The sequence below is a fragment of the Metopolophium dirhodum genome, chromosome 5 (assembly GCF_019925205.1).
Source record: "Metopolophium dirhodum isolate CAU chromosome 5, ASM1992520v1, whole genome shotgun sequence".
Lineage (NCBI taxonomy): Eukaryota > Metazoa > Arthropoda > Insecta > Hemiptera > Aphididae > Metopolophium > Metopolophium dirhodum.
This window is the reverse complement of record NC_083564.1, coordinates 10,250,548-10,268,280: the sequence shown is the minus strand read 5'-3', so window position 1 is coordinate 10,268,280 and position 17,733 is coordinate 10,250,548. Positions and strand designations below refer to the sequence as shown.

The following is a 17,733-nucleotide window of genomic DNA, read 5'->3' as shown; positions in this document are numbered from 1 at the left end:
TAATATTGTTTATTTATTGTCACTCAGCCGCGGCTCACTAACATTGAACTGTTACGTTTGATAATGAATATGGCGGTTTTTTTAGCATAAACAGTTTTTTACATCACGAATTGACTAAAAGTACGTTTTTCAAAACAGTTATTTTGTTTCCAAGAGTTTAAAAACACATACAATGGCTGACAAAGATTTTTTTATTTATACTGATCGAAATAAATTGCGAACACCCTCTACCATAGAGTATAGGGTTGACAAATTAATAAAACCCAAAGAATTGAAATCACGTATAAAAGGTGAGCTACTTTACAGTAATACTTGGAATGTTAACGCATTTATTTATTTAACATTTTCAGCATGCTACGAAGAATTAAATTCAGAAGGTGCACAGTTTATATATAAAAACTTTGATACAATATTTTCAGTGATTGAGTTTATTGACCAGACTGACTATCACGTCTTACATTACGTTTATGAAAAAATTCTTGTTAAGAGTAAGTTATATTGTATTTGATAGTATATTAATTAATTTGATATTATTATTTTATTTAGTGGAAAAATTTTCAAAGTAGGTTAGCATTAAATATACATTTATGATCAAATTCATTTTGGACTTTTTAGATCTTCTCTATTGTCACTATTATAATTATATTATAATACATGTCATATTAATTATTATTTTATCAATATGATACTAATAGTGTTGAATAAAGACTAATCCTAATTTTCTAGTGTAGTCGCCTTGAATTTTTTTGTTTTTGTCAGGTATTTGATAAAATTGTATATATTATATTTAGTTATCAATATTTACCTATCTGTACATGTTGTACCTATAACAATTTAGGGGAAAAGTTTAAAAATATATCAGTGTCCCTGTCCCCACTCCCCAGACAGCCAATATTATTAAAAATATTTGGAATAAATATAAGTAATTTATAGAAGTCCCAACAAATACCTAGATCTGTTACAACTTTTAGGCACTAGATTTAAATGCTTAGGAAATTTGATTTAACCTAGATACAAAACTAAAATGTTTATTAAATTTATCATTTAATAAACATTTTAGTTAATTAGTACCTAAGAAATTAAAAAAAAAAAAACTATTCTTATTCTTGAAATAAATAAATATTATTATTAATTTTTACATTACATAATATGTTGTAAAATAAGGTATTTGTAAATTCCTAGCAATAATTTATATTATCAAAATATAATAAATTACTCAACAAATTATCATTTTAGTAATTTGGAAAAGAATCAAGTTAATTATAATTTTTAGATTCTGAGCGGAGCGAGGAAGCTAGTGGTTTTACAATGGTGTTTATTTTTTTTTTTATATCCTGTATACACATTTTCTACTAGAAGGAGTGCTTCAATTTCAACATATTATACTACCTTATCTTTTAGCAAATTGGATCAAAATGGTACTTCAGAGAGGTCATTTTTCGATTTTCTCAATAGTTATTTAATGCCACTGGAAAAACTACTGACAAATTACGAAAAACAGCTTAAAATGGGATTTAAATTTCTAACGCTTTGTATATCACCGTAGCAACGAATAAAAAATTATAATATTTTAATATTAATTTAACTTAAAGGCTAAAATAAATAATAAAAATTTAAAAAATCCAGACTGATAAACCGTCTCAGAATCGTTTTTCTTATACAATGATATTATATCATTGAATTCAAGTTTAATACAATCCATTATACATTGACTCACTTGTAACCTACTGTACGGCAGAGCGACATCCACTTACCCGCTTTTTTCATTTTTTTCTGTAAATTTAAATATTAAATGTATAATTGTATTAATATTTATACAATTTTTACAAAAAAGGTTAAAATTTTAAATTATTATTTACTTTAATTATAATTTTTTTTTTTTATCAAAGGCAAACTGAATTACATAATTTCAGAATATAAATTATATCATAAAATATAATACAAATTAAGCAATAAATTACGATTAAATTAAATTAAATTTAATGCTCATTATGTAATGACCATAAAGAATCATGTTCGTCCATCAAAGTTTTGGTGGTACTAGTTTGTTATATCATCCCCGCTGGACGCGTGAAGACCCGCGACACAGAACTCGCAGCCATCCATTATTATAGATACATCAGAAAAAACATAACAAAAAATAGAGTTCAACAAAAATTTTGGACCATTTATAACTCAAAAACTGCTGGACCGATTTAAAAATGCTTTCATCATTAGAATGCTACATTACCCTTGAGTGCTATATACTTATTTAAAAAGGGGAAATTAAAACCCGGAGAGGTGCTCAAACAGGGATTTGAGATTTACAATGGACATTTTTGTTTTTAAATTATTGCTATTATAATAATTATTATTGGTTGCCATTGGTTAATCGTTAATTAAATTAATATTACTATATATATATTTAACAATATATATGTTCAAGACGATCAATGAAAATGTTTAAGTTTTTTTTTTTGTAATCGAGAATAGAAGCACATTTTATATTTACGCGCATATCTCGAAATGTACTCAACATATTTTCATACGGTTTTCACTAATAGATCGGTTGAGTCACGTGGAAGGATTTTGTTAATCAAGCAGATCAGATACAAACATCCATCAAATCTAATTTTCGCACATTGCCTAACCCAAGGTGGCTGAGTTGCACTTACTGCAGAGAGGTACATCCAAAAGGAGTTGAACAATCAAAATTTTTTTAAGAGTTGTCATTTTGTACTGGCAACAAAGTGCGCGGGATCAGCTAGTAATAATATATTTCAAAAAATTTAAAACATGTTGCATACGGTCTGCAATGAAGTACCACATTTTATATGTAGCATGACAAATTAAATACGTATGTCAGCAATATTACCGGTTTAGAAACAAATCACGCACCCACTCTCCGCCCAGTCATGTACTGTGACGTAGGCATTTCTCCGGTTCTCATTGGTCCGCCGCCGCCGCCGCTGAAGACTCGACCACCGCTCAGACTGTTAGAGAAACGCTACGTCACAGACATGCGTATCACGAGTTGCTGACATACCTATTTAATTTGTTATGATATGTAGCACATACGACATTTTCGCGACATTTGCTATTTGCTCAAATGGTCGAAGTATCAAACACATCGAGCGTCGGTGCAGTCACACCTAACTATGTGATATTTTGCTATACTTACATCGGTTGCTATGGCAACATAACGGTTGCTATAGTAACATGACGGTTGCTATGGCAACATCGGTTGCTATGGTAACGGTGGTTACGAAGTTCGAATCTCGTATGAGAAAAATGATATTTTTACTTTAATGTTTTTTTTGTAACGTAACGTTTTTCGATTTCGATTCTAAGTGCCAAAGCAAAGATATAAAATGTCAAAAAATCAAAAAGATATATTATAATAACAAATGACATTTTGCAATTTTTTTTCGTAACGTGACGTTTTTCGATTTCGTTTCTATGTGCGAATGCAAATACATAAAATGTCAAAAAGTGTTTAAAATGATATAATTATATAAATTAGTATGTCCGGCAATTTACATCAGGCACTTGTCCTGGCAAAACATTTTTAATTAATTTTAATAATTTAAATCTGTAAATCAAATAACAACAAACAAAAACATACTAAGTCCCACGGTGGTTATTATTAAACTATTTATATTGGTTTTTATAGAAGTATATAACCCATATTATGGTGATAAATACCTATGGCAGGTACCTATAGAAATTGTAAATTTTTCCGAGAACATTTGAATTATTAATGCGATATATTTATTATTATGGATGGCTGCGTAATAACGGATCTGAGTGGCGGGGCTATAAAGTTTTTGCACTTCTGGGCAGGGATATAACATTATAACAAACCAGTACTGTTTTGGACTTCAATATACAAATTTTAGAATTATTTAACACATAATTACTCGAGTTATAAGGTATGATGGAAGGAAAAAATTAAAAGAAAGGCTTTTCTACATTATTTTTCTAATAATTCCGAGGATTCCATCATTCCTTTAATAAGCTTACACATACATTTTACATCAGCCATTGTTTGCCTGATAACTAATAAGTAGTAACTAAGAAAACAATTTTGCATACCTATTTTATAAGTTATCACAAACAAATCTTCTCTGGATTTTATCAATTGTATCAATCAATCCACCAATTATTCTATGAAGTCTATTCAAATTGTATAAGTATAACATGAACATACTTTTATTATATGACATCAAATACACTTATGGCCACTTAAGTTAACGGACACCAGCGGATTTCTGCCAGTAATAAAATCTGTTATCAGCCAGTTAGCGTTAACTGACACTTAACCGAACATTGTAAGAACGGCCATTACAGATTTAACAAACATAAGTCATACAATTATAAAACATTGTTTAATTTTTAGACATATAGCAATACAAATCTTCCTGTTAATTTATTTTGTTTGAAAGTATACATTAAAGAGAGTACTCACTACTCAAGTCTTACATATTACAATTTATTATAGATATGATAAATTAAGATTTGTATTTACTTATGTTTGAAATAAAAAATCATAATTTTTGTTTTTAAATGTTATGATTATTTACTAAAAAAAACCATTTAATATTTTTAGGTTTAAATATTATAGCATCGTTTTTCTCAAGTTATGGAGAAATTGAAGATATGTCACTAGATCTACGACATCAATTTACAAATATTATAAAAATGAATATTTATCTCTTTGTTGAGTTTGTTCATAGTTTTAACACAAAAATTGAAACTGATTATAAACTATTACTTCTTGAAACAAAAGTATTTTTTATTTTCACTAAATAACCTATAGCTTATAAATTAATACTTTTACACAGCTTTTAATTACATTGAATATTTATAGGGTAGAAATAAAAAGCAGGACATGATTCAAAAGCATACTTCTGATTATAATTGGGATTGGGAAGATAATTTGTGTATAGGGCTGAAAGCAATTTACAGTATTATTTCAAATAATATTACTCAATTATATGATCCCCCTTATATTGATCATACTTTTGTATCGTAAGTATAATAAATTATTATAATTTTTCTCTGACTTATTCATTATTATTCTTCATTTTCAGGTATGTTGCTTCTTGTTGTTACACTCAGCTGGAAAATCCTAGTATTGCTTTTGTACGAACCAAATCACTTCGTGACAGTGTCATGCAAATTCTAGAAATACTTATTACTAACTATGACCATGCACATGATTTTAAAACCAGAGTAGTTCAAGTAAGTTTATTTATGTTTATAACCTTGAATAATTTTTGTATTTATTTTCTTATTAAACTACTTATTATATCAATATGTGCATGCTATATCAAAAGGAGTATCCATATAATTAAAAAATATTTACCTTATGTGACAAAAATCCAATTGAACTCAATTCATAGTTTATTTAGCTGAAACCAAGTGTGTACAAGACTAAGGCTCTTATATAATTAATATATTTTAATAAATTTAGATTATATAATAGTTTGTCTAATTTTTAAAAATTAAACAGAAATTTGTCAACAAAAAATGTTGAGTATCATTAATATATTTAAACGTTTTTTTTTTTTTTATATTTTTTGTCAATACATATAATTTATGTTTATTTAGCTACTAAAATTATATGAACATTTGTCATTGCCCCTGGCTAAAATTGTTATACAAATAATTGAGTCTGGAAATAACCGATCTTCATTAATCGAACTAATTGTCAAAGAAATCGCAGAAACAGGAGAAGTGGAAGGTATCAAAGAAACAAATAATCAGGAAATAACAGGTGGTAAATCTTGTTGTGCATTTCTTGTGGAAATTGCCAGGCATTGCCCTCAATTGTTATTGCCAAATATTGAACATTTGTTGCCATGCTTAGAATCTGATGTAAGTGTTATATGTTATTTATGTTTTAGAATCTAAATTTTAGATAATATTTATTAATTATGAGGTATTTTTTTTCATTATTATTATTATTTTTAAGCTTTTATTATTAAAATGTTTATTTCAGCCGTATACTATGAGGATTTGCGTCTTAAGTGTTCTGAAAGAATTGATTATTCATGTTTTAAATAATGATGAATTGGATGAATTTCAGAGGAAAACGAGAGACGATTATATAATTATTATGCAAGATCATCTATTAGATGTAAATGCATTTGTTCGATCTAAAGTAAGTACATAAAATATCATTTATTTTAATTTATTCATTGTTTAATCCAAAATGATTAGATATTACAGTTGTTTACGGCCATAATAAATGAAGACTGTTTACCAAAACAGATGTATGGCATAATATTAAATTGTGCAGAGGATAAACTACATGACAGAAGTTCATATGTTACAAAAAGTGCTATTCAATTAATCAAAACATTAATCAAATTAAACCCATATAGTTGTGATGTAAAAATTTAAAACAAATATTTAAATGAATTAATATTCTAAGAAGTTAATTATAGTTTACAGAAGACAAACTACATGATAAATTAAAAGAAGAAAACTGCTATTTAAAATCTATGAAAAGAGTGCTTAAAGTTAAAATAGATTCTGAAATGAACAAAGAAGATATGTGGCCATCAATTGAGACACCTTTAAAATTGTTTTTAAAGGACATTTTTGAAGGTAAGTTTAGTTAGTTAGTTACCTATTAAAAAGTTAATAGTTAAATTTTTTTTCTTATGGCGAGTAGCTAAGATTAGTAGGCCCAAACTTATATTCTGTTTCTAAAGAGAATACCTATACTATGACCAGCAAGAGAACGCGCAATGGGATGACCAAAATCGGTTTTCTGCGCATCCCCACGTTGTCCCTGCAATAAGGTAATCAGTTTTGTTAACCGGGTGACGCGTGGGGGATATGCATTCTCTCACTGACAGAGTATAGTTTTGTTGGTGCATGTTAACTGGCGGCTACAGCTTCTGTTTTGTATTTAAATAAAAATATGAAATTAAATATGGTTTTTAGATAGAAGTTCAAACATTTTTGGTGAAATCGAAATATTAAAGGATATGGAGTTACCTGAGGTTTTAATGAAGATAAAAAGTTACATTACTTCCCACAAATTTAAGTCTGCTTTAAAATATGTATTACGTGGAAGATATACATTCGAGGAAGAACCACTATTTCAGTATGTAGTATTAATTAACTATATATGTTTAAAAACTGTGCGATAGGATTGATGATTTATATAATACTCGGAAAAAAATAAGCCTGATTAAACTTAGTATTATTTTAAAATAAAACTTTATAGTTGATAATGTCTTTACTTATATTGATATAAAAAAATGTAAAATATAGTGTTTTAAATGTATTATTGTATATATAATGACCATGCATTTGTTGTATGATAGATTTAACTATAAAATGTCAAACTGAATAAATATCTAGTTATTTCATTTATTTTAAATTTTTTAAAAGTGTACATTGAAGTACCCAGAAACTCGACTCTGCTGTAATAGGTTTTGAGTGTACCTCGTCATTGAGTGGTGTAATGTAATTTATCCTGAAACCAATATAATGTGCATGTGTGTGTAATAGCACTGTAATTCTCATGCGGTTTATACTACTCTGTAAAAACATGTTGCGTTGCAATTTGGTGATTGACGTTTATACTACGTATAGTATGCAGTATGTGGGTATATGCAGTGCTATACTTTTACACATACATACATATCGTATATTGATTTGAATTTCTCTTAATACCTCAAACAGAGCCAACATGTTTGTTATTATTATAATTATTATAATAAATTCATTAATATTTAATATTGTTGATTTAAATTTTAAATATTCAAAAAATTAATTTCAGATTAAAAGATGAAGAACACTCGTCAAAACAATATTTTTTAGTGTTAAAAAATATTTGGTACTGTGAAAATACAATGGGATCAATGGAATCAATTAACATGGACAAATTGAAACAGATGACTACAGACGAAATAAATTTTCTTATTTTCTCAACAGAATCTAAAATTGCATACCTTCAGGTATCTAATATATTTATTTATATATTTTTCAAGAAAATAATGAACAGTGGTGTTATGCCCCATGAATTCAATTTAATAAAGGTGGGCAAGTGGGTCTATATTACTATGTATATTGTATGTTATTGATATTAAAGTAATTTATTTTACTATTGGTAATGGTACTCATCAAGAAGGCTGCATTAATTTTTGCCAAAAACATTCCATTTGAAAAAGTCCTTTTGTGTATATTCTATAATAATGTACTTCAAAAATTCCATGTACATGAATAATATTTTTAAATTACAATAAAATAATTGAAATTGTCTTTTGTCACAAATTTGAAATTAAACTATAAAAAAAACAGTTTTTTAATTTTTTTAAGATTTTATGGCTAGATTAGTATGCTTAGTATACTTTTGAAAAACCATGTTTAAATTTTCAACCCATAGCTTCAAAAATTTAACATTTTATACATTTTTTATTAGGTACCAAATAATTTTGTCAAAATCCTAACTTTAAAAATTTAAAAAAAAATCTTACCTATGTATCTTTAATAATTTTTTACTGCTATTATGAAAACGCTGAGGAACACCATTTATTCAATTTACAAGATTTTCGAACTCATAAAAAATTATTTACTGTCAATAATAAAAAAAAAAAAATAAAAAACAAAAACGCATGGCTATAAATAGTTTAAAAGTGTTCAAAATACTTTGATAATTGATAATAATTAAGAATGTTTGAAGTATCCAAATTAATTCAATCTACTGTATTCATAACAATAAAATTAATTAATAGCAATAATATCATAAAATATCTTTAGTAATACCGTCTTCGCTCAGAATTGTATTTCATAAACAAAGATATTATTTTTTATTTCAATTTAACAGTTCCATTATAGTGAACCACTCGATACTACTGTACAGCAGAGCGGTACCCATTTGAATACCTTTTTTATCGATTTATTGTATGTGTTGATATTTGGTAACACTCATGCCACATTGCCACTCACATTTGTATCTGCTGTTAGTACATTTAATTACATTTCAATATCTCTAGAGTTAGTTTAGTTAGGTTAGTAAATTCTAGCATTCAATTTTTTATTGTTTTCACTTATAATTTGCTTACATTTTGTAATAAACATATTAATATATTATATTACTATCCTAATTAATGATTTATTTATACTACATTTGGGTAGATCGCATAAAAGATAGCAGATTATATAATTTTTTTTTACAAATCTTAAATTAATAAAATATTCTAATAAAACTAAAAACTTTAATAATTATTACAAACTACCTAATTAATACAACAGTGGATTACTGATATTTGTTAGTGTGCGGGCACGTGATTAGTAATCGACAGTACTGTTGTAATCGTAAGTATTTTTGTTGTCCCGCCATCTACCGGGGGATTATTGATGGTTATACACCTTAATGTTGTTCTTGTAGTTGCAAAATTGGGATTTTCTTTAAGAATCTTAAAAGAGTTACTATGTTTAATATATTATAAATTTATGGGCTTATATAACTTATAAAAAAATGGATTGTGTAAGTTTTCTGTGCATTATTAAAATAATGTAGATTCCTCACTTTTAAGATTCATCAGTCGTATGCTATTTTGTCTCAAAAATCTAAAATTTAAAAAAAAACAACAATTATATGGTAGTTAAATTCTGATTTATTAGTATAGACAAATATTCTTATAATTAATCTAATAATGAAGTACTATTGATTATAAATACTATTAGTATTTATAATCAATGGTAGTACAATAAATAGGTGTAAAATAACAATATAAATAATATAATATAAAATACCGATATTTATAGTGATAAATATGTACCAATTTATGAAAAGAACTTTTTTTTTTTATTATTATTAACCCGCGGCAACTTAGGCTATTGGGTAGTTTTTTACTGTGGGGGAGGGTACTGTAGGTTTAAAGTGTTTAAATTTGTGTGTTTGTTAGTTTGGCAGAATTTTCTAGTGGAACGAGTTAAAAAGTTAAAGTTAAGTTAAAAGTTATTTTTAACTTTTTAATTAACATGGAATTAACAAATTAATTTTTTATTTTAAGAAGTAAGTTAAGTTAATTTATATTGTTTTTAATTTAATTATATTTCACTATTTCAGTCTATTTTGTTTTCATGTCGTTTTTATATCATTTGAATTTAACTTATATGGAAATACTGTATAAACTATAAAGTATAAACACTATAGTCTATAATTTAGTTTTGGGTTAGAAAAAAATTAAGTACGCTAGTGTTGTATAAGCAAATTAACTTTTTTTTAACTTAATAAAAAGTTAACAAAATGTGTGTATGAACTTTTAATTTAACTGAGTTAACCTATAGTAAATTAACTTTAAACTTTTTGTTTTTGGTACATATTAACTTAACTTAACTGAGTTTAAAAAAATCATTAACTTTTCCAGCCTTGGGCACTCGTAGGTATCTGCCATGCCCGGGTGGGGGATGGTGGCCTCTCTCCAGACACAGTGACTGCCCAAAGAGAAGTGCCGCCCGTAACCGGGGTTCGAACCAGCGACAGTGCGTGTCGCAACTGACACCTTAGTCCGCTTGGCCACTCCGTCCCCCAGCAAAAGAATTATTATACAATTAATGACTGATGGACTAAATATCAAGCATTTAACATAAACACCATGACTTTAACCGTGACAAAAATTTTCTCTAACACCTAAAATAACATTGGAAAATTAATATTGACGGATTCTGATTATCATTCATAATTTAAATAATATACTCAATAACATTGTCACAATTATCCAAGGCTGGGCAAGTTAATGATTTTTTTTAACTCAGTTAAGTTAAGTTAATATGCACTTATAACAAAAAGTTAATTTAACTATAGGTTAACTCAGTTAAGTTAATACACACTTTTTGTTAACTTTTTATTAAGTTAAAAAAAAGTTAATTTGTTTATACAACGCTAGCGTACTTAATTTTTTTCCAACCCAAAACTAAATTGTAGGATGTAGTGTTAATACTTCATACAGTATTTTCATATAAGTTAGATTCGAATGATATACATTTTTAACTTTAAGCAATTTACGATACATATTTTTTGACATGAAAACAAAATAGACTGAAATAATGAAATATTATAAAATTAAAAACAAAATAAATTAAGTTAAGTTACTTCTTAAAATGAAAAATTAACTCGTTAAAAAGAAATAAATTTAGTAAGTTAACAGTTCAGTTAATGAAAAGCCAAAAGTAACTAGTTAAATTAAAAAGTTAAAATAATATTAACTTTTTAACTCATTAATGCCCAGCCTTGCAATTATCCAGTTTTATCGCCCAGATAAGCTGTGAAAATTTACATTATCATCATTAATTTATTAATAAATTGTCCTAGTTAAACAATGTTCTTATTTTTAATTTAGAAATATATATTATTATAATAGTATGAATTTTATTATAATCAGTGCCCATGTATCATATGTGCACGTTTCAGTTTACACTATATGTGTTCAATGTGCATACGCCTTGTTGACGCATTTTGTGTCTTGTTTGAACTCAAATAATAGAAACTAAAACAATCGCTTATGAAATAGGGAATTATTAAGAATTATCTAGATAACAATTTCTATTTTCTAGTATATTATTTTACTTAAATTATAAGAAATTGTCTACTAAGTTAATAATTTTATTTTAGGATTGTGCCGAGTATTTACACACTATTAAAATAGCATTAAATACTATAAGTCAATTGATGTTTGGGAATACTTTATCTGAGTCATTAGAAGCTATTGACTTTTTTACAACAGCTTATAAATTTGGTGTACCTCATTGTCAGTCTGGTGTTGACGCTATGCTCACATTAATATTTTCATCTGATTCTAATATTAAAGAAGCTATGATGAATTCGTATAAAACGATATATTTGAAAACTGAAGAAGACAAGGACTCATCTACTACACTACCTGTAACTGTAAATAAAAACATAATATTGATTTAATTTTTGCAACAATAATGTACTATAATTATTTATTTTTAGATTATGACCAGACTTATATGTTTAATAAAAACTTTAAATGTAACTAATAGAAGAGCATTTAAAGCTTTACTAAATGAATGGATAAAAAATAAAACACTAGATGATGAATGCATTATGGTGTTATGGGCATGGTTGACTAAATCTAAAGATATTAATGATGAAGATCGAGTAGTTGCTGCTCTTATTTTGTCGTTGCTGGCCAGGTATCTTTAATTTAATTTAACTACATATTTTGTATATCATAGTGTAATAATAAAGTTAAAATATTTAAAGCTTTTAACTTAACTTTTTTTTTTATGTTGTAGATTAACTTTTTATAAAAATTATATTTATGAAAAGGTATTAAAAAATATAATATTGTATAGTTGACTTTAAAATAATATGCTATCCTGTTGGATAAAACCTCATATTGACTAAATTAAAAGTTATATGGTGTATTTACATAATAATACTACTTGAACTGGCAAATGTTGTGCTGCACTTAAAGAAATTTTTACTGGTGGTAGTGATATAACCATTAAAAAAATGAAATTAAAGTGTGAGTCACCTAATAGCAACCTACATGGGTTGAAAAACAAAGCTAAGTATACTCCTCGAGTCTCAAGGATTATGTCTACAAAATTTGGTGTTAATAGGTTCTGCAGTTTAAAGTTTATAAGCTCCGTGCAAATATACATTCAATTGTATATACGGTAGAATCTCAATTATTTGAAACTGTGTTACATAAACTCTCTATTATTGGAATTATAATTGACCTATCTGAATGTCAATACACATTGTAGCGCTCCTACATGTAAATAAATCATGTATATACATAATATAATCATTTTTTATTAATAATTATAATCTTTATATATAAAAATGAATGTATGTCTGTCTGTCTGTCCATATTACCATGGCTACCATTTATATATTATTTTGAGATTTCCGATAGAATTTTTTATGTATAAATTGTTACTATGGGGTAGTATGTAAAACATATTATTCAAATAGAGTTGGCATTTTTAATGGGCAACAAAGTGCACAGGATCAGCTACATAGATAGATTAGACTTCTGGGCAGAAGATAGGCTAATTTAAAAAGGGGGAGGACCAACCCCAGGAGGTGCTCAAACAAGGATTTTGAGATTTTCGATGGAAATTTTTGTTCATAAATGGTTGCCATGGGTTTTGAAGCTATTATAATAATAATTATTGGTTGCCGGGCAACAAAGTGCACGAGATCAGCTAGTAATAAATAATTATAATGACTATAAATATCATATAATATTATGTATGTGCATAATAATTATTATAACATATTAAAAATTCTTTAAAATATCCAAACTCGGTACGTTCCCAATTTGTTCAAGGTTCTACTGATTAACATATAAATATTAATAATATTTAGCTTTAAAAAAAAAAAAAATTCAGTAGATGTTAATATATTTTAATATTATTTATGTGTTCTTTATCCCAAGGTGTACTGTAAAGAACAAACATAACTAACAATTAACCATATGTTTTAGTACTATTTATTTATTACGATTATGAATTTATTTAATATATTCTTTAATTATTCCAGATTTTGTTATCCTAAGGAAAACAATTTTGTAATGATTATAATCTTGATTAATTATTTTTTACTTAAAAATCTAAATGTTAAATTTAAATATTTTCAAATTTTTAATATTAATTATTGTATTGTAAATTTTAAATTACTTTTTACTGTTTTATTTCAGCGCACAGCCTTCTATTGCAATGGGAAACTTAGAATCTATTCTCCAGTATGGATTTTGTGATGACTTTCAATTATTTATTTATAATTGTCAAATATTGGAACCAATTACTCAAGAACATTTTAAAAGGTAATTAACTTTATAATTTTATTTTAATAAATATATAACATTTTAAATATATGACCAGATTTACTGACAATCACGAACTAGTTAAAAGAGTATTTAGTGTAATACAAAAATGTTTTAATGAATCTGAAGTTAAATTATTCAATGATGTTGCTTCAAATGCCGTTAACATCATTTACAAAGTAAGTTATTCATGTTATCTATAATAAAGAAAAACAGAATACTGTAATTGTATTTATGTTTTAGTTGACATCTCAACCAGATGCAACTTGTATGACATTGATTGAAAAATTGTATAATTCTATGTTAAATAACAAAGATGGTAAGCAAATAATGTATAATTTGAAGCACTAACTTATTCTTTTTACACTTTTAAGAAAAATGTTATTTTTAGATTCTGAGCGAAGCGATGAATGTATTGATTTTACAATGATGTATGTTTTTTTTTTTATGTTTTTTTGTGTCTGTCATCACCTTTTAGGACAGTAAAAGTGCTTGGATTTTCTTCAACAGTAACTTTTCTGATAAGAAAGTGAATCTAGTTGGTACTTCGGGGGTCAAAAGTAAAAATTTCTCAGTAGTTCTCAAACGCAACGTGAAAAATTAAGGAAAAACGGGAATTTTTAGGCAAAATCAGTTTTTGAGAAAATCGATTTTGGTTTTTGGTGCAACTTTAAAATAAATGACCGTATTGACTGAATGTATTAGTATTTTCTATACACCATAACATTTTCCAAATATTTTGACTTATTTTGAGCTGTTTACGGACATTTTCAGTTTCCATTTTTTTTAGTTTTTTTTTCTATAAATATCAATAAAATTTTATCTGTTGGGTAAAAAAGCTTGAAAATTTAATAGAAGGCTCCTAGGTTATTGTTTCAAAGGCAGATAAAAAAAATTAAAAATCCTTAGTCACAGTTTTTATTTATAAGCATTTAAAGTTCAAATTTTGACAAAATACGGAAAAATCACGAAAATTAGCTAATTATTTTAAGTTGAGAATTCATAAAAATTTTTCTTTTAAAATCTAAGATATGAAAATGTAATACAAGTTTATGCATAAGTTTACCTTTATCAAAAAAAAAATGTCTACAAGAAAGTCAAATTTAAATTTATGAGCGTTTGAAATTCATATTTTTATAACATTTGATATTTACTCGATTTCTCGTGTAACAAATTTTATTTGTTTGTAGAAAAGCTTGAAAATTTAATGCAATGTTTCTGATATATTGTTACAATAGCAGTTGAAAAATATTAAAAATATATAGGCACAATTTTTTTTAATAAGCATTTAAAGTTCAAATTTTGACAAAATTTATCAAATTTAAAATGTAATAATTATTTTGTAGTTAAAAATTTATAAAATGTTCAACTTTTGTAGCTAAGGATTGAAAATTTAAAACAAGGTCCCACGTAAATAAGTAAATATACAAAATTAAATTTATTTTCACAATAATATTATCAAATATACTTAGTAATATCATAGGCTAACTAACCGTTTTCGCTCAGAATCATTTTTCTTATACAATGATATTATATCATTGAATCCAAATTTAACACCATTCATTACAGTGACCCACTTGTAACCTACTGTACAGCAGAGCGACATCTACTTACCCACCTTTTTTTCTTTTAAACCACTATTTATTATAAACATATTTTAAACATACTATCACTTAATTATATTAATAAATTATTTTTTAGGTTCCTCTCAGAAGAATGAAATTTATGTTCAATTAAATAATAATATGCTTGCAAAATTTTTTTTTATCATTGGTCACATTGCATTACAGTAAAATTATTATTTTCTTACTATTAATACATAATAATATACATTATTTTCTATTTGTTATTTAAACATTAATTATTATTTTTTAGACAGTATGATCATTTAGACAATTATATTGCAAAGGAATTAATACAAAAAGTGAGAGAAAAATACCAAACTAAAAAATTAAAAATGGACAAAGCTAAAGAAGATGAAGTATAAAACAAATTATTGTATTATTACTTTTGCTCTATACACATTTTTTTTATAGAATGTACATGATTCTGAAGCAGCTGAAATAGAGGCTATAAATGATCGAATCCGACAAATATGTGATAAACAACTTTTAAACGGAAATGGAATTTTTAGTCACTTTTCGTAAGAATTTAATATGTTTATTATTTTTAATTTATAATTTAATGTATATTATATTTTTTAATTGTTAACTTTAACTTTTCTACAGAAAACACATATTAATAAACGCATGTAGTTCAAAAGATTTAGATTTGAAGACAAATAGTATTATTTCTATGATGAAGTTTATGTTGATTTCTACTTCATTTTGTCAAAAACACTTACCGGTTTAGTTTTTTTTTAAAAATAATTTATAGGTATTAAAATAACATAAAATAACAAAATATATAATTTTACTATAGATGTTTCTAAATCTAATCGCAAATGCAGATAACTCGGAAACAGCTATTGATCTCGTATCTGGATTTGGCTGGTTGGTTTTCAAGCATCCAAATTTGATGGAACCTTGTACTGATAAACTTTATGCAAAGTAATGCTAAATAATAATAAAATCTTTTAAAATAACCAAATTTAACTATAATTGTTTTAAAAATATTTTAATTTTCAATTGTTGTACACATTTAAGGTTACATGACAAATGTAATCAGGTTCGCTACAGTACTTTAATCACTATTGTAGACCTTATACGTCAAGAAATGATTAAAGTTAGAGGACAAATTGCTAGTATTGCCAAACTGCTTGTTGATGAAGAACAAAATATTAATTGTATGTTTATAAAATGCTTAGATGTTTGACTATTATTTAAACTAATTATACTGATTACTTACAGACATTGCAAAACAATTTTTCGGGGTTATTGCAGAAAAAGGAAACACTCTTTACAATGTCTTATCTGATATTATTTCAGCCTTGTCCAACCCTGATGATTTGGTACCAGAAACTGATTTTCAGTCAATCATTAAGTAAATATATTTATATATTATATATACCTATGTTTGAAACTTATGTGTATGTATATAAACAAATATACTATTATGCTTTTACTTTTTAGATTTTTACTTCCACTTATTAACAAAGAACGCCAAATTGAATCTTTAGTTGACAAATTATGTATTAGACTAAAAGAATCAGATAATAAAATTCAAGAATATTATATATCTTATTGCTTGACACTTATTAAATATACAGACAAAAGCCTAACTAAGCTCTCAGACAATTTATCTTACTACACTAACAAACTTAAAAACCCTAGAGTTTACAATAACTTTAACATACTCATAAGTGCAAATTCTAAAATGGCAAAACCAGCCACTAAAGAAATATTAAATGAATTAACTAGTAAGATTGAAAAAATTGTAAAAGATGAAGACTTTGTCGTTCTGCTTTCCCAAAAAACTCCTGGAAAACGTAAATATTACTTAAATCTAAAATATTGATCTTTAATCAGTTGTTTAATTATTATATTTGTATTAAGGTTTAAATACAGTAAGAAAGAAAGCACCTATAAGTATTACCAATGAATCCTCAGGAGATGAAATCGAACCATTACAGTTGGTAACGAAACGAAGTGCTAGATGTCGTAGCAAAGTTAAAAGGAGACTGATGGAAAATGATAGCGAAGAAGAAGAAAATAATGAAGAAATTGCTCATACAAGTGGTGTAAGTAATGTTCAAAAGATTGTTCAAATTAAAGTCAATGAAGATACTGAAACTGATGATGATAAAATTAATGTAATTAAACGAACTACAAGACGAAATAAGTTTGGAAGTTTGAGTAAGAGAAATCCACGGTATAAAACCTAAATGATGAAAGAAATCATCATATTTATTATTTTCCGTATTTTATTTTTTTGCATTCATGGGATTTGTCTGTGTTCAAATATATTTTTAATGAAATATTAATAA

At 26.2% G+C, this 17,733-nt stretch overlaps 1 protein-coding gene across 1 annotated transcript; it reads left to right on the top strand.

The window, feature by feature from the left end:
- Window positions 1-8: 8 nt before the first annotated feature.
- On the top strand, window positions 9-17,733 carry LOC132944924 (condensin complex subunit 1). Its single transcript, XM_061014480.1, has 25 exons — window positions 9-290; window positions 351-488; window positions 4,589-4,767; window positions 4,850-5,010; window positions 5,073-5,223; window positions 5,593-5,859; window positions 5,984-6,145; window positions 6,205-6,375; window positions 6,432-6,594; window positions 6,937-7,099; window positions 7,781-7,958; window positions 11,621-11,896; window positions 11,963-12,165; window positions 13,683-13,808; window positions 13,867-13,987; window positions 14,052-14,127; window positions 15,510-15,597; window positions 15,684-15,789; window positions 15,845-15,951; window positions 16,037-16,154; window positions 16,230-16,357; window positions 16,454-16,593; window positions 16,658-16,790; window positions 16,880-17,235; window positions 17,303-17,733. Exons 1-25 carry the CDS (start codon window positions 173-175, stop codon window positions 17,629-17,631), a joined length of 4,158 nt encoding a protein of 1,385 aa, XP_060870463.1. The 5' UTR covers window positions 9-172; the 3' UTR covers window positions 17,632-17,733.